The sequence below is a fragment of the Colias philodice genome, chromosome 8, assembly GCF_061535455.1.
Source record: "Colias philodice isolate Cphi_HAF_F1 chromosome 8, ilColPhil1 Martin Lab GWU primary, whole genome shotgun sequence".
NCBI classification, from domain to species: domain Eukaryota; kingdom Metazoa; phylum Arthropoda; class Insecta; order Lepidoptera; family Pieridae; genus Colias; species Colias philodice.
The window spans coordinates 6,837,380-6,864,720 of record NC_143093.1 but is presented as its reverse complement, the minus strand read 5'-3'; the positions used below and the strand labels follow the sequence as shown (position 1 = coordinate 6,864,720).

At 33.3% G+C, this 27,341-nt stretch overlaps 1 protein-coding gene and 1 long non-coding RNA gene across 2 annotated transcripts; one reads left to right on the top strand and one right to left on the bottom strand.

Annotated features, from left to right (window-relative positions):
- The first annotated feature begins 760 nt into the window (after positions 1 to 760).
- On the top strand, positions 761 to 26,656 carry LOC149486609 (sodium-independent sulfate anion transporter-like). Its single transcript, XM_089698218.1, has 13 exons — positions 761 to 1,020; positions 9,827 to 10,039; positions 10,862 to 11,057; positions 12,241 to 12,380; positions 12,943 to 13,023; positions 17,654 to 17,817; positions 18,488 to 18,642; positions 19,083 to 19,244; positions 21,266 to 21,378; positions 22,003 to 22,176; positions 23,946 to 24,093; positions 24,481 to 24,654; positions 25,081 to 26,656. Exons 2-13 carry the CDS (start codon positions 9,839 to 9,841, stop codon positions 25,266 to 25,268), a joined length of 1,896 nt encoding a protein of 631 aa, XP_089554344.1. The 5' UTR covers positions 761 to 1,020; positions 9,827 to 9,838; the 3' UTR covers positions 25,269 to 26,656.
- On the bottom strand, positions 8,261 to 9,033 carry LOC149486610 (uncharacterized). The gene is made up of 2 exons (XR_016315965.1): positions 8,595 to 9,033; positions 8,261 to 8,363 (listed from the first exon to the last, which is right to left on the bottom strand). It is a non-coding gene; the product is annotated as an uncharacterized LOC149486610 (long non-coding RNA).
- Positions 26,657 to 27,341: the final 685 nt, after the last annotated feature.

The window sequence follows — 27,341 nt, the reverse complement described above, 5'->3', positions numbered from 1 at the left end:
AAAAGTTTTAGACTTGGATTAAGTTTTTAATCTCGCCTTCAATAGTCCACTTAATTGAAAAGTTTAAAAAAGGACTTCGTTGCTACTTCCTTTGAGATCAAGATTTTTGTGATTGCGAGACTTTTGTAAGCTGCGACTTGAATAATTTATTATGTACGTAGGTACTTTGAAATAGACACCTACAAATTTTATTGTTTATATGGGTCCGAAAATTTATTAAAATTTATCGTTATGAAAAATCCGTGGCAGATAAAAGATACGGTATGATATTAATAATTATTTCCTTCCTGTTTTATAATATGTAACTACATAATGAGATATTCGGTTTCTTCAAACGGTCTATTTAAATAAAATCTTTTTTATTTCATTAGGAAATAAGTTTTAATCATTATATTAATATTATATTATTTAACAAAAAATTAAAAAGTATTTAGCATACTTACTTAGAATCCTTAAAAAAACAATCGACAAATATTTCAGTTGTACTACCACTGACTCTATTATCTTGTATAATGTACGCTAATATTATTATTATCAATCGTTAAAATGTCTTCCAAATATCACATCTACAAATATTACAGCAGGTAATTCATTTTCTTTCGGCTACAGTCAAATATAAACTTATTAAACGGCTCTAGTTCAAAAAGTTTTTAATAATAGTACAGTTATAAATGTCAAACTGAATTTTAAGCTGTATAGCTGTAAACCTTTGCCTCTTTTAATGACATTTGACAGTCAGATGTTGGAAGTTGACAGTTGATAGTTGACTCTTGACAGTCGAATGTTGATTTTTAGATTGTACACAACACAGTGAGATTACTTCAAAGTTCAGTAAGATAAAAGTAAAACTGAATAAAGCACTCGTTAAATGCTGCTTATTGTAAGCTCCGATAAATAGATATGTGATTTTCATGTGTCACGCTTAGTTTAAGTTAGAATGGAGCCTGCATAACATCTATTTGTGCAAGGATAGAGACAGAACCATATTTTACCAATTTTCAAATTGAAAAACGTGGAAAGGTAAGTCAGCTATTTATTTAAATATTTAATAAATGGAATGCATGTTCATATATTTAAGTAGATCCATAATATGATACCACTAATAAGCCTTTACATTCAGGAAAGAAATTAAAAAAAATAATTTAAATAAATAACTCAGTAATTTAAGTATGAAAAAATAATCCAAATGTAACTATTTTAAAATATACTTGCCGAATAGTAACTCCACTTAAGCTTTTAAAAATATATTTGATTAAGTTTATTCATTATTATTCATTATTCAAGCGAAGAGTGAACCGGTACCTACTAGGGAAGCGCATACCATCTTAGACCGCATCTTAGCTTTCCATTAGGCCAGATTGTGGTCAAGCGCTGATCTTAAGTAAAAAAAAAATCATGTTAATAATAATTCACTAGTAATAACATATACCTACCTATAATGTAATTCTAATTTTATACAGGTATTTAAATTATTGGTATAATATAAGTTTGCATATTATTTTTTATTTTATTAAATAAAACTCAAGAAATCTCAAAAAATTAATTGAGATTTTTACATTAAGGGACAACTAGGTATTTAGTATTTAGTGACATATCACACTAGCGGATTGCGAGCGGTTTCAAAGCGGAGCGGGTGCGCAACGAATACGTTGCGGTTGCGCAGCGAATTCGTTGCGGACGCGTGGCAGATGCGCAACGTTTACGTCGCAGTCATGTACACTCATTAACAAAATGGAATCCGTGCTGGTTGTTACTTATAACTTGTGATAGTATAATAATTATGAGATCATTATTTTTTACGAGTTTCATAACATGTTAATGTTTAGGGTATTGTTTTATCTATTAAATCTTGGTCGAAATGCAATCAGATAACTTAATTGCTCATTAAGAAAGTTCATTAGTGAAATAAATGTTAAAGCTCCTTAACTAAAACAGGGCTATCTTATTATTAGATAAATAGCAGTGAATAGAAAATTTTATCAAGCAACCAGCAACTCACTATCACTTTGCTCATAATTAGGTTCACAAAATCTCTTTATAACATACGTTGCTATGGGAGAGATTATACTGGTCAGTCGTTACATACTTTTGGAATGTATGGTACATTCTAAAAGTCCTAGTAATTCAATTTTATAGCACCTTTTTTTAACAACTCCAGTTGTTATTACATCTTTAGTTAACTGTTAAGTAAGTGCATTTCCACAGTACGGTTAAAAAATTGAGTGCTACAGAAACGATGGAAATATTGAATGGAAGTTAGGCAAGGCGGAAGGGCTGGCTTTTGTGCGAGAGTATACAAAATGACGCGTCCGCAACGAATTCGCTGCGCAACCGCGGCGTGTTCGTTGCGCGCCCGCAACGTATTCGTTGCGCACCCGCTCCGCTTTGAAACCGCTCGCAATCCGCTAGTGTGATATGGCACTTACTGTGGCATGTATTCTAGTAGAGTTATTATACCAATTAACCCATTGACCACCGAGCGGCCCGATCGGGCCGAGACACAATAGATTTTCTATTGTGTCTGTGATCCGAGGACTGACGGATTAAATATATTTTAAAGTTATTTTGAATATCAATAGTAACTCGGGATTCATGATAATATTTCTTGTATCCTGCCTTTTGCTGATAGAATGTTTAAAAACAATAAATAGGTACAATTTCCTATCCCGACCATGCTTTAAAAGGGAATGTCCTTTGTACTTAACTAATATATTTAAAAAAATCTAGAAATTTTAATGGCATTTAATTATGAACTTTATTTACTTTTATTTTGAAAGTAAACTTTACTTTTAAAATAAAAAGTAAAGTATTTTGAAAATAAACTACTTTTAAAATAAAAAGTAAACTTTAAAAAAGTCACTTTTATTACCTACTTTAGAAACCCTTCTTATAAGAAAAGAAAGATAGTAAGAAAGTTAGATGTTAAGTAAGAAGCGATTCAGCTTATACAGTATACTATTTACATTATAAGATTTTTCAATCGCTGTTCAATCAATTCAAAACTGTTAGGAATAATAATTGTCAGTGGTTTTATTTTATCACAATGACTTTAGAACAAGCTTCTTTCCCGTAACTTATATCCTGAACATTATTTGTCCAACGTGAGTAGTACTTTGCTATTCTGGCTTAAAAATAAGCTTCAGTAGTAATAGGCTAATTATTACCATTGACCTGTAAACTGTAAAAGTGTAGTCCCATGTGCGTTCTTTGTTTTTTCTTAATCTCCACTAGGAATTTAACTTAATGTTGACCACTGCACCAAGGAGTGATTCAATGAGGTTGACTGTCAAGAAAATGTTCAATTTAAAAACCTGGATGATAGCAAAGTAATTTTATGATTAGTACAACATCTCTAGCAGTAAGATTGCGTGCCAGCCAACTTGCGTGTGTTACAGGAATGTTTACATGATTAAATTGTATAACTTGTACAGCATTTGATACGGATACATCAAAAATATTATTATTTTGGCGGGTAGGCTTGTAACGTAAACAAAGGTACCTATTCACTGTTCATGCTTTTTGTGCAATAGATATGAGAATATCAAAAAAAAAATTCTATTCCGTTGGCCGTAATTATATGTAGATACGAACCTTTACATTTTGTATAAAGTTGTTAAAAAAATTGAAAGACATTATTGGTACTACTTATTTATTACTTGCACGTATGTACGCCTAAAACGGTCTTGCAGTTCATCTTGTTCGGGGTATATTTTTCTACAAATAAAAAACATACTTTAGGCCCTGAAATAAGCTATTAGTATGCACTGTTTTCTGTTTTGTTCTCCTTTTATCGAATAACGATAAAGTATTATTCATAGTAAAGAATGTAGCATACTGAACGGGGCTTGTAGATATTAACGATTCGAACGTGCACAGATTTTTACTTACTACTAAATAATTCGCTGTATTTCCAGCAAATAGGAACACTAGATTTCACCATAAAAGAATAAAAGTATGCCTGTTACTATGTCGATCGATGTATTAGCAGGCAAACGAGCCAAGCATTGTCTGATTATTGCGCCCCCCATAATCTACCACAACCGAAGTTACGATTGTTGCCTACTAGGAAATAGAAAAGGGACAGGACACTTAGTAAAAAATGTTGTGTGGTTTTATGAAACCACGGTAAAAGTGAAACTGTTCGAACGGTTCCGAACACTGCTTTGTGTAGCGCATGTCGCGTGACGGTCGGCTGCCGAGTAGGTATACCTACTCGGCAGCCGCGATACACGCGACATGCGCTACACAGACCAAAAAGTTTGAGACGATGTAATAAAAGTTTCACTTTAATAATAAATAATAGTTTAAAAAAACTAAAAAACACGCTTTATCAAATTAGTGTATTGTCATCGGTCCTCAATAAATCTACAAAGTTTGAACGAAATCTGGCCGTTTAAAGTGGGTCAAAATCGCGCCCAAAGAAGTCGGTTACAAACAAACATACAAACATACAGGTGAAGCTAATAAAAAGCGTGTAATAAACAGCCATCAGTGCATGAGGGAATAGTATGCTCTCTCTCTTCTCTTCTATGGATATGAGGATGTGAAATAATATTAATATCATTCTGACTAATAGAAGATACTATAATCTGAAAAATAGCAGCTCTTTACTCTACATCTCATCACGTGTGTATTAAAAAAATGCATGTAGGTACTTATATTTATTCTGTCCAATAACCAATAGACGTCTATTATTCATAATATCTATTTTATAAGTCTTGTTTCATTTGACGATATTTTCCTCAAATGAATACGCAACGTGTATCGTATTTGTAACCGTCCATCATCCGTAACAATTTCATTCGTTTTGGTCCAATGTTACGTTTCATAAGTTTACGAAGATTTTTTGTTTGTTTATTTAAATTGGTTAAAATTTCAAATAGGATTATGTAAGCTTTACCTTATTCCTTACCATAATATATCTGTCCCTTAGCAGGTTTCAGGTTTTTCTAGATCATTCTTTTTTTACAAAAAAAAACGATTAATGTCTATACTATACACGTTTATTCCACACCATAGATAACATAAAGTGTGAATAATAGTCAAGAAAAATAATTGTTTTATAAATAAGTTTGATTATATGCGCAAGGCGATGTAATGGAGATTATTTTAAAAGTACAAAGACAATTAAACATATTCAATATCAATTCAATATATAAAATGTAATAACTAAAAATTATTTATTAATACAGAAAGTTTAAAATATTTTAACGTTAAATTTAAATACTTATACTAAAATTTATCAACGTAATAATATGTTACGAGACATGTTTCAAATCTAAATTGGTTTACGATACGCGCGAGAAGTAGCAAGTAATATAGGAATGTTAATTGAGACGTAATGGTTTAATTAAGTACATGACAAACGTTTATACATTCTGAATTATTATTAATGGTTTTCCAGTCTAAAGTGAAGCTATTGATATTAAAGACTTATGAAATTTTCATCACATAAACAAGACATAAAATTATCTGTTTAGTTTAGTTTGGATAACATATAGGGATTAGGGATATAGGATTATATTTAAGCTTATTCAATGGCACCTTAAAAAACTAATGCCCTTCTACACGATCATTATGTCAATGATAAGAGCATTGATTGGAAATATAGAAACGGATACTTACAATATAAATAAGATTAAATATTTTTATATTTCATTATAGTAATTGTAGTACACTGCCTAATGGTGTTTTGTTTCTTTGAGGTTGTTTCAATTTTTCTAATAATTAACTACTAAATAACTAATTTCAATATTTTAAATGTTGTATTGACGGTCGTCAGTGTTTCTTTGGGACCTAAATCGAAATAAATAATATTATTAACTTTGACTAATGCCTAAGTAAGTATCAAACCTGAAGCCAATGACCGATTAATATATGCCTAATTTCTAACCATTAAAATATGTTGTGTAGTATATCTACCTAGTATATTCTAAGCATTTTTAATTGAATATTACCTAAGTAACTTTCACTTATCTGTGTCTCGTGTAACTGATCTACGATATTAAGGAAAGGCCAGTGTCACCCGAGTTTTGATAAAATATCGTTTCATATCAGTGGTCGATTATAATCTTATTTTATCGTAAATTCGATTAGCCGCTATGTTTGAGTATCATATGAATATAAGTACTAGTATGTGACGTTTCTACGGTGTGTTCAGGATTTTCAGTTTGTGTGTGTATTTTTAGGAAAGTTTAATTTATAAGAAAAATTCCTTTATTGCACGATTTTGCAGAATAATTTGTTTATTCTTAAAATAAATCCTTATTGCACGTTTCGAGTACCTCTGGTATATACAGGGTCAGGAGTCAGCAGTCGTATCGAATTTACCACTTTAAAATTACTTTATAATTTGTGCACAAGGCTATCTTGTAATTTCTCATAAAATGCTGTGTTTACGCACATTCAAATTTGAGCTAACAGCTTGGCTGATTCACCTTGGATGCAATGCCTAGTCGTGCTATAATAGTCACTCTATCTATGTCAGTGCAATTAAATATTCATCTTCAGTGATAAATATCAATTAAAAAAGCATAAATGAAGAATTCACAGTAACCTGACGTTGAAAACTTGAACCGACCTCGGCTTATAGCATGTCTGCCATAAATTGTAGGTCTTTGTTTATTATAAAGAATGTTTTAGTGGCTTGACTAGCTGATCAACATAGCTATTGAATGATTAGATCGATGCAAAGATAGCTTTCATACATATGTATGGTATTCCAAAAAATAACTTGTATTTTTATGTTATTTTAGTTTAATTGCGATCTTTTTGACTTATTTACTTTAGTTTAAGTGAGTTATTTTATTTCTATCGATTATGGCTTCTGGAAAGAAAGCTAATACAAGGATGCACAAGAAGATGCACTGATTCATTTTGTAGTGAATGTTATATTGCATTATTTTTTATAATTATGTTTGGGTTCTGGAATTAACGACTTTAATACGATATGTACAAATTGTTTTGAAAAAAAAAATAACAAAATAAAATCATAATAAATAGGGTCCACTTTTTACTAGTCATTTCGAAGGACGTCCCATATTTATTGTTTCTATCAATGTGTTTCCCGTTATTTGTTTATATCAATGTTATCAGACCAACATGCATTTACAATACACAAATATATTACACGTAAATAAATTATTCAATAAAAAATATCAAACTATCTGTTAAGATAAGATAATATGTACCCACTTCGAATTATTTTTAAGGACAAACATTAACGAAAACATCCTATCTAACATTCCACATGTGGACATCATAAAGTGCTATGACGTCACTAATATTGACAGCCATTAGCTCAATGTTATCTGACCATTTGGTCATACGAGTTAACATAGTAATTTCCTTCATTAAGACCCAATTTCACCAATATTTTCTAAATCAGACATTTATTAATCAAGCTTCAAATTAAACATGTATTTTAACATCGTTGTCAACTCTACAGGTCCCAAGAAGGAAATCTAACAGCCGATTATCAAATCGACCATTAACTGAGCGACTCACGAATCATTCATTCGTATTTTAAACCGCCCGAAACAAAATGTCATAGTTGACAATGCCGTAGTTTCGCACGTTGGGGCTATTTGTTCTAGTTGTATAATAACTGTCATGTTTGGTAATTCGACTAAATTGAAATGTTCTAACACAGTATACAATTTAATAATCATGTAGAAACTTTTACGTTTGCTGGTTTATATGTCAAACGATTTGGTCGTTACCATGGTTACAAATGTTTGATGTTATTTGGAGATTGTTTTGTTGTGATTTTTCTTGTGTTATTTTAATTTTATTTTGAGTTGAATAAATACAATAATGTTGAAGAAAAATCGCGGTTCAATTTCACTTGGTCGAAGGTAAACTGGATCTGGTTGAAATTACGAAAAAAAATTCGGAGTCCGAAGGAAAGTGCGAGAGATCTCATACTAGAAGAGCAATTAAAACAAGAAAAATAAATACAAAGTAAATTAATAGTAAATTCTTGTTTGTAATAACCTAGTATCTAGTTGGTATAACCTATTTATTGAATGATGTTGATAGGTACAATCTTAGGGTACAATAAAAATGTTTTATAAAAACACAAGTTTTATTTATTTAGGTAACATGAAAAATTACATATTTCTATAACAATGTCACATTTAAATTAAATTAGGATCATCATCATCGTCAGCCCATATACTTTCTCACTGCTGGGACATGGGATTGGTAGTGCTAACTTAAACTTAAACACGGTAAGGGATCAGGTCATTATCCACAACGCTATCTTATGATATGTCGGTTTCCTCACAATGTTTTTCACCACTGAGCCATCACTGCACTGCACTACAAGAAGCAGTTGGTCTGTAGGTGAAACTGATAGATTCCTAAAACAGAATTTAAAATTAAGATAAGTACATTTCATAATCATGAGGAGGCCTGAGCCTTACCTGAGTAGTGGTGAAGTTTACATTTTAAGTACCTATATTGGTATTCAATACTAGATTTGACATGACTCACAGGATTATTATGGTTTAATTGAAAATAATACAGTATGTAGGAAGGAACCTTTTATGCACATAAATATAAATATTACCTCACGAGATAGTTTTACTTACAGATCCGACGGTTATTCGAGTTTATCTTCAATTAATTGCAATACTTCCAAAACCGATTGTTTTGATAAACGAAATCTTGTACTAAAATCAACATCATCATATTCTTCGAAACAATGACGACGTCTTTATAAATTCTGGGCCGTCGCGGTCGCACTATATAATCCAAATTATACAAATCATCCAACACATCTTCATTTACAAAAATAAAATAGTATGCAGAGTCCATCTTGACAGCAAGAAAACTTCAAATCATTTTTTCTAATCGCTTGTTAAAAATTTAAAGAGCCTCTATGCCACGGGTTAAATATAATGCCGTGTTAAGGAAACTAATCCTCGATTAGGTCATGGTGGGACACTCCCTTACATTGATGTCCCGTTAAAAGAGTTAACAGCGTGTTAAACTAACTAACAGAGCTTGATGAAACTGGGCCTAAAGCTTATTATCCTCCACTTAACATTTGTTACGAGCCAATTTCCTAATTTTTCGCGTTTTATGTCATGTAATACTAACCACTAATAATCGTTCTCCATTATTGCCATTATTTTATTGCAACTACTCCGTCGAGGTCCTTGCTAATGTTATTACTAATTCGATTGCCATAATATCCAGCCTTGTATTTAATGTTCTTAAAGTAATGGTAATCCATAAAGTATTTGAAATATATTTGTTAAATCAATTAAAAGAGTAATTTTGTATATTTATTGCTTGCAAGTTGCAATTCTGCTGCTAACTATAACAAGAGCCATTGAAATGTCAAGGTAACAGTTAACTCTATTGAATCATTTGAATATTTGGCACGTTTCATTATGATCCAGGCTATTATGGATGACACCAGTATTGATACAAATTAGAATGACGCTTTCGCACCATTGAATTTTCACTCCTCGTTTCTTTGTAACACATAGGTTACACATTTTATTAGGTCTAAAAAAATAATATGTAATTTCAAAACATTATTATCATTGTGATAAGAGGAAAAGTGTTATGTTAATAGTTTGTATGAATTTCTAAGTTATTAAAGACTATAATCTTAACCGGTTACTTGAAATTTTGAACAATACCAACGGTAGAGTATTTATTGCACAAAGCAAATTGTGTTATGTTACTGCTTTTAAAATGACGCTCATTCTTATTTTGATCTTCTTCACGTTATTTTATATCAACATCTGTTCGATCCGTTTGTGTATGAAATGTAATTGATACGAGTAATAACAGTGATGACTCCTTGCAGATAATTTGAATAATGCCGTCCCCGTCCAAGCAGAGATTCAAAAGGCAATCATGGTACAGGCGCCTCATGCACAAGAGATTGCCCATTACAAAATGGCTGCCGGAATATAATTCGGAGAAAGCCCTTGCAGACATTATAGCGGGTATTACAGTGGGACTAACAGTAATTCCACAGGCTCTGGCTTATGCGACTCTGGCCGGCTTGCCACCTCAGGTAATTGAGATCGTTATCATGAATATAAGACGTAGGTATCCTGTGAGATGCGTTTTATAAACATAAATCACAAATCCATCAGTAAACAGTAAAATTATAAATATTGTAAACGCTTATACATCAAGTTCGAAATGTGAAAGTAATTACTGAATTTTAACCGACATACCTTATTTTGAAGTTGTATAATAATTGTGTCACGGAGTGCGTTACCTGCAACCAACTTCCAACGCATTTTTCTACCTAGCAAAGTGATGAGCAAGATATTATTTTTCAATTTATCAATTGTTATTTACGTTTCGCTGTTCATTTAATTTAATAAATTCATGGGAAGGAATAACAACATAATGCTGAACTGAAAGGATACAATCCTTACAACTTCATCGACATCAACATTGTTAACATGTTTACCAACTAATGCACGAACCTCTGCATTCATTGCCTTATGTAATATCGACAATATTATTAATCCTTTCTTCTATTATATTATTATTCAATACATCTAAATATAAAGGTATCTATTTAATATTAATGCAGAAGAAACCCCCAGACGAATCTCGTTTGTCACGTTTCCACAATTGTAAAAACAAACGCGTCTTATTATGTACATATTTCAATACTATTAAAACTCGATTCACCTGTTATTTCTCATTTCTTTTTTGTTAACTAGGTCGCATACTATATCAATATATTCTTTGGTATCTGTAAGCGGTAAACGTGTTTTTTTACTATATTTCTCGTCGTAAATTGAGATTCTCCATGTTTTTTAAACGATGGAACTCGGAAGATTCGTAAAGAATTATTGTATGGCATATTTTGTTTCAGTATGGGCTCTATTCTTCCTTTATGGGCTGCTTCATTTACATTGTATTCGGATCTTGTAAAGATATTACCTTGGGTCCTACTGCGTTGCTTGCTCTCATGACCTATGAACAAATACAGGGACGAAACTTCGACTATGCTATCCTACTATGTTTCCTTACAGGCATAGTTCAGTTGATTATGGGAATATTACATTTGGGTAAGTTATATTTAAATATACTTTTTCTTTGGCTACCTATAAGTTATATTGCGTATTATTTATGACACCAATCAGGCATATTTATTTAAACGCCCAAAACGTATTCATTCTTACCAATCAATAAGAAGGACGAAATAAAACGATTCAGAATTGTTTAAACTATTTATTGTTTTATATATTTCTTAATTAAGGAATTCATCAATTATCAAAACTAGAACTCCCAGTAAAAATTGCTGTGTACATACTTTTAAGATTGAAGATCTTAATGGTCTAACAACTCAGCTCCAACGTTCGACCCTATGCCAAGTAATTCTTACAGCTGGATATCTTAACTGGAATTTTAAAACCCTTTTTAAATCCTTGTACGGTATTATCGTTACTAGGTTAACGACCCTCTTGTTTCTCGTTACTCTTATAAATAGGATGATAAGAATGCATTTGTATTTCCTTTGCTGGCAATTTATTTTGTCTAAGAAAATGTATCGGAGATGATATAAAGTGTATTTCTGTTTTACTGATAGATATAACGTCTATGTCTTTTTTACTATTGTAGTATCTCTTCATCTTCTATCTTATCTCTTTATCTTCTATCTTGTATGATTCATTTAAATAACTGTGAAATATCAAAATAGGACTCAGGTTTAAAAAGCGGTCATGTTATCGATTGTAACCGAATTTATAAAGGAGGTTATCCACTAAACGTATTGAATAGTATGTAACCTAATTAAACATGTATTTATTGTTTACATTACATGATAAGCTTTTCTTCAAAATGTAATGACCACTCATTTCTCCGAAATTGTCATATAATCATGTTTTGTTTATAAAAATGTAGGTAACACAAATAAGTAATTCAATGAAGGTAGATGAATAAATGTTCATAAGGGGTGGTGATCGCTTGCCATCGGGGAATCGATATTGACTAACTACACGAACAGATTTAATTCAAACTTTGGACACTTATCAAGGTTCGGCGACAATACTATAATTTCAAAAATTAAAAAACTACATGAGCGTCTTGTTTATTTTTTAACAATATTTATGTTTTTAATAGATAGAGTGGTACTGGGGGAAGGTTTAAGCATTTAATTTATTAAGTTTTAGACCAAGTTGGCAAAGCGCTACAGTAAGCTAGTAAGTATACAATAAATACGTATTGTAAATAGAAGTATTTTGTGTTCAGGTGTATTGATAGACTTCATCTCCGTGCCGGTCACGGTCGGTTTCACATCGGCGACTTCTGTCATAATTGCTGTCTCGCAATTGAAAGGTTTATTGGGCCTGCAATTTCAGTCGAGGGGATTTCTCGATACGCTCAAAAAGGTAAACTTTATTTAGCTATTGGAAGAATACTTCTAAGAAAACAATTTGGTTAAAAGTTAATAATTCATTACATGAATCTGCCAAAAATATTTTACTAGCCATATAAATAAGGAATCTTAATTCAAAATTACAGTTTGTATTATACCAGATATGAATGAAGTAATTTAATTAGTTATTTACTCAACCCATTGAGCCCCGAACGGCCCGATCGGTCCACGACACAATAGATTTTCTATTGTATCTGTGATTCCGGGGCCTGAGTTATAAAAAGAATTCAATGTATTTAATAATAATTCATTTACTTAGTACATTTCTTTTGTTACCAATTTTTGGAATTTGTACCTAATTTTAATAAAGGTAATTTTACATCTATTTGTCTTTAAGAAGATCCTTAAAAAGTTGTTGTATACGAATTAATAACCTTTTACCAGGAATCGCTGAAATGCTTAACTTGCAAAAATTAATCATACGCGGGGGAAATTTTTAACCGTATTTAAACAATTACAGTTCTAACTGTATCGTTCTGGGACTCGGATAAATTAAATGTATAAACTTTTTGTAGATTATCGTGAACGTTCCCAACGCAAAGTTGGCGGACAGCGTCTTGGGAGTAACCTGTATAATCATTTTACTTGTAATGAGGGTATGTATTTATTTTACCATTTCTATTTCCGTAGTAATAAATATGAAAACGGGGAGTATTGTTGACACATGTTTATTGAATTGGAACAAATATGTGTATACAAGTAGGTACCTATATACGGATTAATATCCATTCATGCTGACAATATCTGCTCTATTTTATTTGTCTATACTCTTTGGTATTGCAAGGATTTTCCCACAGAACAGTGATACATATGAGTATAGTATAATGTGTCACATTTTGGAGTATGTTTATTACTACTAAGTACGTCTTTTTATATTATTATTATTAAATAAAAAACGGAATAGAATAGTATTAATCTATATTTACAAAATACAAACAGAAAGTATGCATTATTTTAAATCTTGGAAGTGCCGTAGGTTTGCTGTATCGGTGGCCTTTGTTAGACCGCTTAGGGGGCGTCCATAAATTACGTGAGTTGTTTTAGTGGGGGAGGGGGTCGAGTAAAATCTCATCTAACCTTACGTTGGGGAGAGGGGGAGTGTCGGCAAATATCACGCAATTTTTTTTTAATTCAAACAAAGCAAATTATACTCTTTTGGTCCATTTAATCCAAATAACATGCTTAAGATTTTAATGTTACGGTTAAGATTTAAATATTCTATTGTTACCTTGTTATAACACTAGGGCCGATTTTTCAATGCTTGGATAAAACTTATTCGTGGAATAATGTATAAAACTTTAAACTACCAATTTAAAAACGTATTCTAATTGCCTGTATTTGACAGTTTACGTGACATTTTAATATTATCTTGTTATACTTTATTGGACGGATAAGTTTTATCCAAGCATTGAAAAATCGGCCCTTATTATAACTTTCAGCAATATTAATTACTATTTTTAACTAGTCGTAAACAAAAGCACGAAGCAATTTTTTTTCTTTTTACAATGACAAATAAACATAAGAAACCCACATTTTGAAAAATCTCACGTGAGATGGGGGGATGAGGGAGGGGGTTCAATAAAATCTCATGATATCTCACCAGAGGGGAAGGGAGGGTCAAAAAATGGACAAAAACACCTCACGTAATTTATGGACGCTCCCTTAGTGCTGTTCGGCATCCAGTTAACTCGCTACGTTGCATTTATCCATTTCTCTCTTAAATTAGCCTCTTTGGGAAATCTTTAAATAAATTGGACAAATGAAAGCTAAGGAAAAATAAAATAAAATTTTATATTTATAATGATTGTCTTTTCTAAAGTATCGATACTGTCGATATGCGCCACAAGCATCACTAAAGCGACATTCGTTTGTTTATTGCAATAATATTCCAGAAATTCTTGTTTGCTGTTCAATCTATAATAGTACTAATTTCTTACGGATTAAGGTTCATTTTGACTAGATATTTGTATACAATTTTGACAAATTACGACAAGCGAAGTTATAACATAAAATATAATTAAAATAAATAATAATAAGACTTACCGATGGTATGAAATGCCTCCATTGCTGATATTATTTCGTCTGCTATCATTTTTGCACTCTAATACCGAACAACACGTCCTAATTAATGAATAAATATGGAAAAAAGGTTTGACAGCTGACAACCGACTCGAATATTTTTCTGCGCATAACTGAGAGCAAGTTAGGTGATCTTACGGGACACCCTGTATAAGTATCATACAACATACTTAAGGATCCCATTTAAGAAACAAATTCACATGTTTTGAAAATGCTTTCTTTCACCCACTCATTCACTCAACCACCCACTCACTTAACCTACCGACTCCCTCAACCCACCCACTCCCTCTACCCACCCACTCACGCTACCCATCCACTCACTCTACCCACCCACTCACACTACCCACGGACTCACACTACATACCCACTATCTCTACCCACTCACTCCCTCCCTCTACACACTCACTCACACTACCCGCTCACTCCTCTACCCACTCACTCCTCTACCCACTCACTCCTCTACCCACTCAGTCCTCTACCCACTCACTCCTCTATCAACTCACTCCTCTATCCACTCACTCACACTACCCACCGCTCACACTACCCAATCACTCCCTCTACCCACTCACTCATAATACCCACCCACTCTACCCACCCGTTCACGCTAGCCACCCGCTCACACTACCCACCCGCTCACACAACCCACTCACTCCCTCTACCCACTCACTCCTCTACCCACTCACTCCTCTACCCACTCACTCCTCTACCCACTCACTCCTCTACCCACTCACTCCTCTACCCACTCACTCCTCTACCCACTCACTCCTCTACCCACCCACTCACTACCCACTGACACACTACATACCCACTATCTCTATCCACTCACTCCCTCCCTCTACACACTCACTCACACTACCCACTCACTCACAATACCCACCCACTCTGGGTATTGTGAGTGAGTGGGTAGTGTGAGTGAATTACCCACCCGTTCAGGCTAGCCACCCGCTCACACTACCCACCCGCTCACACTACCCTCTCACTCCTCTACCCACTCACCCCTCTACCCACTCACTCCTCTACCCACTCACTCCTCTACCCACTCACTCCTCTACCCACTCAATCCTCTACCCACTCAATCCTCTACCCACTCACTCCTCAACCCACTCACTCACACTACCCACTCACTCCCTATACACACTCACTCCCTCTACCCACTCACCCCTCTACCCACTCACTCCTCTACCCACTCACTCCTCTACCCACTCACTCCTCTACCCACTCACTCCTCTACCCACTCACTCCTCTACCCACTCACTCCTCTACCCACTCACTCCTCTACCCACTCACTCCTCTACCCACTCACTCCTCTACCCACTCACTCCTCTACCCACTCACTCCTCTACCCACTCACTCACAATACCCACCCACTCTACCCACCCGTTCACGCTAGCCACCCGCTCACACTACCCACCCGCTCACACTACCCACTCCCTCTACCCACTCACTCTCCTCTACCCACTCACTCCTCTACCCACTCACTCCTCTACCCACTCAATCCTCTACCCACTCACTCCTCAACCCACTCACCCACAATACCCACCCACTCTACCCACCCACTCTACCCACCCGTTCACGCTAGCCACCCGCTCACACTACCCACCCGCTCACACTACCCACTCCCTCTACCCACTCACTCCTCTACCCACCCACTCACTTCCCACTGACACACTACATACCCACTATCTCTACCCACTCACTCCCTCCCTCTACACACTCACTCACTCTACCCACTCACTCACAATACCCAGAGTGGGTGGGTATTGTGAGTGAGTGGGTAGCGTGAACGGGTGGGTAGTGTGAGTGAGTGTGTAGAGGGAGGGAGTGAGTGGTTATGTAGTGTGTCAGTGGGTAGTGAGTGGGTGGGTAGAGGAGTGAGTGGGTAGAGGTACCAAGATTGGGTGGATATTGTGAGTGAGTGGGTAGTGTGAGTGAATTACCCACCCGTTCAGGCTAGCCACCCGCTCACACTACCCACTCACTCCCTATACACACTCACTCCCTCTACCCACTCATCCCTCTACCCACTCACTCCTCTACCCACTCACTCCTCTACCCACTCCATCTACCCACTCCCTCTACCCACTCATTCTTACCTTACCAGTGACACGTGGGCCACGCCCACATCACACTTCTATCTACTTTACTGTTCTGTGGATTTTCCTTATTATAAAAGTACTAGCTTGTTGCCTGCGACTTCGCTCGCGTAGTCATAAAGTGAATATTTGAAGATAATTTTGTAAAAATATATTCTGTGTACTTTGAAGTAAAAAAAACTTTATTAATAACACGATTCACACAATTGCATCCGAAATTGTTGAATCAATAATTATTTAGCAACTTTACTGATAATTTTACAATTTAATAAGCAAAATTCACAATTTAAACAATTGTTAAAAAATATCTAAACATACTTTAACGTAATAGATACCGATATATTATAACGATTGTAAATTACTTTCTGCACCTTTTTTAAATTTCAACTTGAAAACAATCAAGGTCGACAGTCGACTGTTTTCCGTGTTTTATGAATAATTATTTGCAATGTGTTCATTTTATAAAACAAGTATCTCACGAGTCTATAACTACATTTTTGAATAATTAGTTCGAATAATAGAATCAATATAACGTACGATTCTTGGTGTTATACACCCGATCAATTTGAGACTATAAGGGCAACTATTTGCTTCAATCATGAAGTTGTATGTACTGTAGTTAATTTACCATTAAATGTAGACCAGTACTTTTCATTACACCAATGATCTTCATTGATACATTAATCAGAACAAATGAATCAATATCAAAATGTTTACTGGCAAAGCCATTTTAAATTAGAATGTAACTTTCGTTTATAAATGTTTTCTGATATACGTACCTACTAAAGATAAAGAATAAATAAATAAAATTGTTTTATTTCAGGACATATTGTGTTCCCATATGCAAGTTACAATGTAATAGAATTGTACAAAATTAAATAACATGATTAAATTCAGCATAGTACTACTTTATCTACTTGTGAACTTTTTTATATAACCCAGATCTACAAAAGCGTTACCAATATCGTGTGGTTTTTATCATTTCATTAGCACCACAATATTTCACACTAATTCAAACATCACTGTGATATTCATGAGCGTAAATAATTTGCAGAAAATTAAGGACATAAATTTGCCCACGGATCAAAAGGGGCTTAAGAAGGCATTATGGTTGTTCTCAACATCAAGAAATGCTATAGTCGTTCTGATATGCTCTGTCATGGCGTATGTTTGGGAAGCTAATTCGAGATCACCATTCAAACTGACTGGTACTGTTAAGTAAGTAGGTGTTACTTTTTATCTAGGAGGTGCTAATTATATGTTGTAGGTCGTTTTGATGTTTCATGCGGCATAATTTGAGCATGTGGCGTCATTTTTATTTATTTGGTCCCAATTACATGACATTTCAACACAAATTACAACAAAGTTACACTTAAGATATTAATATTAATAATGTAATTCGGATAATGTGTAAAAAATATGGTGTCATATCTCTGAATATTAATGATAGCAAATTACAGTTATTACACTTGTTTTCATTAATTATCTTAAGCGTTATTTGAAAATGGGGTTCAAAGAACTGTTAGGTAATTTATTTTTTAAGACAATAAATATCATCCTAGCCATTTAAATTAAGTACTTACGCAATACAGAAAAAAGTAAACATTACAAACTGAAAACATTTTCTCGAACTGAAAACGTTATTGACGTCACAGTCCTTAACATTAAACAGTTTTTTGTCTTTATTATAAGGTTTTTTGTCACTTGACGATTCAAAAAAAAAACTCAATTATTTATTTCTTTCATTTACATTAGGTCTTAAACTAATATGTGATTGGACTCCTAGGAGTCGTAATCAAATAAAATGCTTGTGTCAGGAGGATTGCCAAAATAACAACCTTCACTATTACTCAAAAATAATAATAAATTTAAAATGTTTGTCTTTTAGAGATGGTCTGCCGCCATGGAGCTTGCCTCCTTTCAGCACAATCGTGGATGGAAGGAACGTATCCTTCATAGAAATGTGTTCAGAACTTGGTTCTTCTATTGTTCTTGTGCCTATCATTGGTGTGTTGGGAAATGTAGCCATTGCGAAGGCGTTTGGTAAGTTTCAGTTACATGCTCAGAAGCTTTTATGGCCAGGATTAAATTCAGATATTCAATTTTTTTACACTTTTAATCTAGGCTAATGTAGTCCTTACCCAGACTAAAATATCTTAACTAAAAATTTCACTATTCAGAAAAAATATTTTAAAAAACTTTGCCCTATTTCTGTTAATATACGGATCATTTTCCCCCAGCTATAGCCCATATAGCTTTTTACTTTACAGTACTTTAGCTAATATGGTCAGGATTATAGCTTGAGTAAATCTATTTTAGACAGTTTTAAATTAAGGTCATATAGACCTTCATCATCTTCTGTTTAAAAGCCTCTAACATTATCATCTTACTGTAGATAAATGGATCACTTCAAGTTGCCCAAATAAATTTATTATTAGAAAGAGTCATATACTTAACAGCACTATTACAAATTATTCTTACAGCAAGCGGTGAATCAGTAGACGCAACGCAAGAACTAATAACTCTTTCGTTCGCAAACATATTGGGTTCGTTCCTCAGCGCAATGCCGATTACTGGCTCATTTTCAAGAAGCGCTGTTAATCACGCTAGCGGAGTTGCTACACAATTTGGAAGTCTTTATACAGGTATTTAGCCTAAATATAATGTATGTGTATTTTATTATGTAATCAGTATGATAATATGTAGAGAAGTGCGCATCGTAGACTTCATCATCACTTACCAGCAGGCAAGATCTGGGTCTTCGAATCCCGATTTTTATTTAAAAAAATAACGATATAGAAATTGATATAGTTTTTCTTTTCAAATCTGTTTTTATTACTTAAAAACACCGGACTTATTATTCTGTTGTATGCATAGGTTATGCGTTTTTTATTGTAAAAGTAAGTATGTAATTTATTTTCAGAAAAAATGTGCATGCAATAATTAACAAAAAATATAGTGAAGAGATGTTATAGGTATGCCATTTCCGTCGATTTCACAAGTAGGTACCTACTACCTACCGTATATTTCTTTATTATTTATCTTATATTGAGGTCGGCAGTTATAAACGTCTCATGCTTAATTTTCATTAATAGAATATTCGTATACAAAATATTCATTTTATATGAATATGAATAGAATGGATTATATTATATTCGCTACAATGACCTCGACATATTTTATATTACATCTAATTTGCACTCGTGGAATCATGTGATCAAACGCCGAATATATTTATTTAGCTAAATATTGAACGAAAAATTCGATTGATTTATATTTTATTAACGCAGAAGTTTGCGAATGTTTATAAACATCCTCTAGTAAATGCTTCAATAATAATTTTGTGAACATTATTGTGCTTGTAATAGAATTTTGCGTATCTGTGTTTCGCTATAGCGCTTAAGTCGTTTTTCGTACCTATGCTTAAATCTTTTAAACTACTCAACGGCTTTTGATGCGCCTTGTTTTAAAAGATAGAGTGATTCAAGAGGAAGGTTTAAGTATATAATTTATTAGGTTTTAGACAAAGTGGGCCAAGACGCGGGTGGAAAGCTAGTCTATATATGAATAAAGAAATTAATAGTAAGGCGCCAATAGGTTCATTAATGAGTTAAACTGTATTTAAAATATCAATTATGATACTATTATCATATTTCAAATAGAATTTAAAACGTGTTTTAGTCTATTTGTTTGGTAATTAGTATCCGGTTGATTCGATTGTTTAGGTGCTCAATGACTGGAACAGAACTGACTCGGAAAACGTGTCGAAAATAGATTGAAAGTTGCTAATAATGCGAAAATATCGAACAATATTGTTTACTAGCTGTGCTCCGAGGTTTTACCCGCATTGCTCCGCTTTTATTAGTCTTAGCGTCATGATATAATATAGGCCTAGTCTTCCTCGAAAAATGGGCTATCTAACACATAAATTATTTTTTAAATTAGTTCCCGAGATTTAAGCCAAACAAAAAACTCTTCAGCTTTACAGTATTTGTGTAGCTGTTGATTTTTTTTTTTCAATTGATTTAACAAAATATATATATTACAACTAGTATCTTGTAACTGATTCGCCCGTTTTGACCCGGGATTAAAATCTATGATACTCACAATAATGTGTTTTTTTATCAGTTAAATACCAATATAGGCAGTTTTGATTGTGTATCAGTGTATAGTACAAAATGTGGTAAGCACATGGCATCCACGTTGTTAATTTTGTTCAATTTGATATGGATGATTTATTGTTTAAAAAAACCCAATATTACGAATGCGTCGGTGCATAGCGGTAAATCGATTTTTTGTTTTGTATAAATAAAACTGACAAATGTATTCAAGCAAATTTAAATAATGCTGATACGAGCTAATGAGCTGTTTGTACATGTGAAAGTTATATGTAGTTGTTCATGAGCTAGACAAAAAATGATTGTAAATTTTTTTATTATTATATTTTTCTTTTTCTATTCTTCCCTATACCAATATTTAAGATTTAAAAAATAACTTCAACAATCAAATCAAGTGACGAAACCTATCTGTTATAAAATTCATGCACTAGTTTTGCTAGAAACAAGTTTTCCTTTTACGTCTAATATTAATATACCTAATTACGTTGTAACCGAAATAATAGTAAATGTTGCGAGTAATACTAATAGATTTTTTTATTATTCCACAGGTATTCTAGTGATTTTAGCTCTAAGTCTGCTCACCCCCTACTTCTACTACATTCCAAAGGCATCGCTCGCCGCTGTCATCATTTGTGCTGTGATATTTATGATTGAATACGAGGTGAGAATTAATTCATTATAAACAAACAATATCAAACTGCGCTTATAAATTAAAATATACATACAATAATTAAAATACACACTCGCCTACATAATTCGGGCAATTACCTGACTTTCGTATGAATGGTAATACCATATAAAGTATCTTTATATATCTTATACTACTCTATTACATCTTAGTCTGTAAACTATTGTTATAAGTATTTTATAAATAATAAATTACAACCGAAAAAACTTCAATATTGTTCAATTTAGTTATCTGGTCTAGACAATGATTTATATTTAAACTTCCGCGACCTATTAATGACAAAACCACGATAAGGCGTGAGTTCAATATTCGGTATAAATAAATTATTATTTTCTGCAAAAACGCGGAAGTAATTAAATTATAACGTTAGGAATTAGTAGTTTTATTCATGAGATATCAATAGGGACACGATAATAATTTTTGTAAGATATTTTGCGATTTTTTTTTTATAAAAAGTTATAACATAATATAATATGCCATATAGATCAGAGATAATAGAATTTTTCTGCATTACCAATAAATAAATAACGTCCTTCAAAGAGATTGCTTTACATATCAACATATAGACTAAAATTCTCCTTAACTTCATTCTTTCAGGTAGTAAAACCAATGTGGCGATCCCGTCGTGCGGACTTAGTGCCCGCATTTGCAACGTTCGCGCTTTGCCTCGTTGTAGGAGTGGAGTTGGGAATAGTTGCGGGCGTGTTACTGAACGTTGTGCTACTGCTATATCCCAGTGCTCGACCGCAGTTGGACGCTGAGATTGTCACGGTATGTATTATATTTTCCTAAGTAGTCCTTTTTTTATAGTGGGGAAATCTTCCAAAGATACCCACGGCCCCCGGGGAAGGAGCCGTGGGTTATGTCGGATTCTTACCGACTAAAACCCCAATGTGTTCCGTCGAGCCGCTTTAATGAAGGGGCCGCGGGTATTGGTTAGAATTCTTCCGCGACCCCCTCGGAAATTCAAGGTAGTCCTACTATTTAGGTATTAAAACCAATGTGGTGGACTTAGTGCCCGCATTCGCTACGTTCGTGCTTTGCCTCGTAGTTGGAGTGGAATAGTTGCGGGCGTGTTACTAAACGTTGTGCTACTACTGTATCCCAGTGCTAGATCGCAGTTAGACGCTGAGATTGTTACGGTATGTATTCTATTTTTCTAAATTCAAGTTAGTCCTATTAATGAGGTAGAAAAACCAAACGTTCGCGCTTTGCCTCGTTGTTGGAGTGAAACTGGGAATAGTTGCAGGCGTGTTATTGAACGTTGTGCTACTGCTGTATCCCAGTGCAGTGCTAGACCGCAGTTGGACGCTGAGATTGTCACGGTGTGTATACTGTTTTTGTAACTTTACTATAGTCCTAATAATATTATTTTTGTGTTTAGGAAAGCCATCAATTATTTAGACAAACACAAATGAAATTACAGAAATATACAAAAACGCAAATTATAAACGCGAAAGTTTGTAAGGAGATAATATGTTTGATACTCTTTCAAGCAAGAAGAGCTAATCGAATCTGAATTTGGTATAGACAAAAAATGAGTTTAAGACTTCCATAAAATGATCTACACAATACCATTTAGTATTTACTCAATTTTTATTTCATGTTTCTTCTTGTGATGCATATCTACTATTTATTTAAAGTCACATGCTTCTCAAAATTTGTTCAGGTGTATTTTTCTTGAAATAATAGCATATAGATAGACGTTTAGTCTTGCCAAGGTTACGTTTAGAAATCTTTATTGAAATGTCGTAATTACGCCGAATAATTTAAAGTTATTAGAGTATTTTTAATTAAAATGTATTGTTTATGCCACTAGACCTCTACTATATAAAATTACATAACCGTAAATTGCAAACTGTTTAAACTGCCTATTTATTTTTATGGTGTACTATGAAAATAATTATTTAATTGTGGTAGTTTTGTCAAGGTTTATTATTTATCGTTATAGTTGTATACGTAGTATATTATTATTAGTCTGTGGTTATAGTATGATTTATGCAATTTTCTATTACATTTGAGTTATGTTAGCAAACTTCTCAAATATATTTTGATGTTTTTTTTTCTGAATACGCCTTTAGATCAATGGCAATTAGGTATTGTGAACAAGATAATATATATTAATAATGTACTTACCATAATTAGTTATCCTAACAAAATTTCAGATGTAAAAAAATAACAAGAAGACAATTTTTTTTATATTTATTAATTGTATGTTTTGTGTAAATTCGAAATGATGACTTATCTCAAATTCAAAATTCAAATTTATTTATCACGTACAGATGCAAAAAGTAAGTATATTTCTCATTAAATATAAAGTACAGTAAGTATTTTATCCAATATGAGCAGAAATAATAAATCCCCGCTTAACCCACTAGGAAAACCTGTGCGGGGTCAACGAGTGAGGGTCAATCTGTTATCAATAATGGTTTCACCAGTAGATAGCTAAAATAAAAAATTGCGCGGGCTATATTTTTTCCTCCTAATTATGTAATAACAAAATTAAACTATGAAATTTTTAAACCCTTTTAACTCCACAGAACAATTCGGGTATGAACTATCTCCTGATAACAGTGGGCAACAGCCTATACTTCCCGGGCGTGGAATACATTCGGCAATATGTGACGCGGGCTGCTAGCAAGCAAGGCGGGAACATGCCAGTGGTTATCGACTGCCGATACGTACTTGGTGAGTATTTTTTATTTCTATTTTTATATCATTACAAAAATTTATAAATATTTGAAATTTTAAAATTGTGAGCTTGGATTTTCTATTCTCTGAACTATTGGCATAGGTATTTTATTTTTTATTTAAAGTAGAAGTCGTGTAAAGAGTAATGTCGTTGCAACAATTAAACCTCATCTTTTAGACATGATATAGCAAAAAAATTAAAATTCTCGTTTACTAATAGTAATATATTTCAGATGTAAAATCAAATATCAATAAAATTTATTTCAATAGATGCAGCACTTCTTCCTCGTAGTGCTGTATTTCTAGATAGCTAACTGCTGACGCAGACATACTCATATCAACAGAAGTTGGTTCGCCTTTACAATCAGCTCTTTCTTATCCTAGGTGCGGACTTCACAGCGGCCAAGGGTCTATGCGCACTGTCGAACGCACTATCGTCCCGAGGACAGCCGCTAGTACTTCTCTCACCGCGTGCTTCTGTCGCCGCAGTGTTCAGTGGGGCGGGCTCCAGCGTGCTCGTCGTGCTCAACGCGACCGAGCTTGACGTCACCCTGCAAGGTATTGTGTTGGCTTGTATTGCTAAGGGCCTGTGCACACTGTATACTGCACTATAGTCACGCTTACAGCCGCTAGTGCTGCTGTAGCCGTGCGTGAGCGTCGCCGCAAGCAAATTTTAAGTCATCCTCATAGTTAGCGGGCAAAGCACCTGTAACGCTACCAGTGCTACATGTGTTTATGGTTGGTTGTGACCACTTAACATCAGGGGGGTACCTGCCCCTTTGCTTGAAGATAAAAAAAAAATATTTATATTTTATTACTCTACAGCATAATAATACTGTACAGTGAATCAAATTCACATTGCATAAAGATGTAATCGTGACATACAATTTTTTAGCCATATTCTTGAATCCTCAGTCGGAAGCGCTCATGTTCAATAATACATTAAAAATATGACTTCAATAATAAAATGATCATTTATTCCAGAATTAACGGGCCAAATACCCCTCCCAGTGATAAAGGACAATGAAATGAAGAGAATCACACCACCACCCACCTATACATCGTTAGCAACAGAAGAATCGCTGGAAGTCGTGATCTCAGACGATAGAAATAACACTCCCTTACTAAGTGCTGTAAATAGAAAGAAAGTCAGTGAAGTAGATGATACCTAGTAAGTTATAAGTAAAATATTATCAGTCCAGTACCTATGTAATGTAGTTTAGATAGAAAGTTAGTCAAGGCTACTTAAAATTAGAACCAAGGTTTGTACGTAGTTTTTTAAGTAGTTAAGTATACAGTTGTTATTTATGTGGTTTGTGTCATCTGTTTGAGCCTTAATATTGTATGCGTTTTATTATTTTGTTCATAAAATGACAAAAGGACGAAAAAGACTCTTCTACATTAAAATTCTTCGTCTAAATTTAAACGGTGAAATTCCTATAAAACAGGAGCAGTTGCTCCTGGACAAAACTGAGCATTATACATTTTCTAAGTACAATGCAATACAAAATATTCAACTCTTTACGGTCTTAGACCAGTAGTTCTTAAAAAAAAATGACCCTAATAAAATGTGTTATAATAACAGTGTGTTTAATATGTGACTATAGAAAAGAACAACAATGGTGTTGGTTTTGCACGAATCTATAATAATATACTATTAGTTCGTATACCGTTCTTGTTTTTGAACAAAGTGTTATAGATTTTTCTATACGAAGAAATACAAGATTTAATTCAGATAGTACTTATATGTTATGTTAGAAAAGGAGTAATTATTTTACTTGTTTTCTACGTATCGTCCTCAATTTTTATATAAGATGCTCTTCACTTTGCTCATGTATAAGTACGATATAATACATAAGATAATTCGTAGGTTTTAAACCAGTTGATATAAGTTCTTAAGCTTTGTGTTTTGTGCGTATAATTTCCTGGCGAAATAAGTATTATTATCTCTGCACGTGTAAAACTCTTTGCTTTTACTATTGTCTTGCACAGTTCATATTTTCATAGATTTAAGTGTATTAAATACATTACAGTATACAAATATGCTGTACGCGCCTGCTTTCGATTACAGACCTATACCTGTATCAAAAGTATAAAATATCGCCAAAGAATATTTTAAAACTGCCTTTGCGTATCATTCAAATTTTTTATTAAGTACTTTTAACGTGATAACGTTTTTAAAATCGTTTTAGTCGGGTGACATGTTCAGAAACTTGTGTCACACCAAAACCTCACGAGCGCGATCGCAGGTATAACGAGAGAGAGACGGACCGATCTCCCGTCTCATCTCAAGCGCTTCCTCCAATAAGACGTTATCACGTAAACATCTCGATCGTAAACCTACTTTACAAAAAACCAGTGTATTATTATGTTCTTATATCTAGTTTAATTACATATAAATCACTCGTATTCCTTCCTATAAATATATTCAGTGATTATATTTATTCTTATCTTTAATTGAGCTTTCATATTACCTCTACTTTATATTTATGTATAATAATAATTTTGATGCTATAAAATGTTTGTGATATGAATAAATTTTATGTAATTGTGTATTAAATGTATTATTTTTTCAACAAATTTCCTTCCTTTTTTCAGGAATTCACTCATGACAGACCGACAGACAAAGTTAATTTCGCATTTATGATATTTGTGGAATAGTCTCTCATATTTTAATAGATACAAAGGAAACTATAAATGTATTTTGATCACAATTCATTAACCTATCCAAATTCCAGAATATTTCCTCATTTCGTCTTTTTAATGCCCTTTAATATAATTGTGATGAAAATGCTGATAGTCCATACATTATTAAAATAATTTTGAACTTGAGTTCTGTCTGCGATTTTCTATACATATAATAGAATGTTAAAAAAACATTTAAATCTAAACGTGAGTCATAATTTACTGAAACACTTTCTACTAACAACATTTACAACACTGCAAAATTCATGGAATCAAGTGACATTTTCTACTTAATAAAAAACCAACATTCTTATAAAATCTTTATTATAAAAAAATAAATTATATAGAGTTCAAAGAACTTAGCACCTTAAGTTTCAATATAAATGCATTGTCTGACTATAATCTATCTACAATGAGTATCGAAAACGCTACAGCTACTTAAACTTATAGTTGTAAAAAACACTACAGTAATATTTATTCTAAAACGAAAACCTATAGTGATTCAAATGATTTCACGAAATGTTTTAATGGGATGAATTAATGATGACTTTAAATCGCAA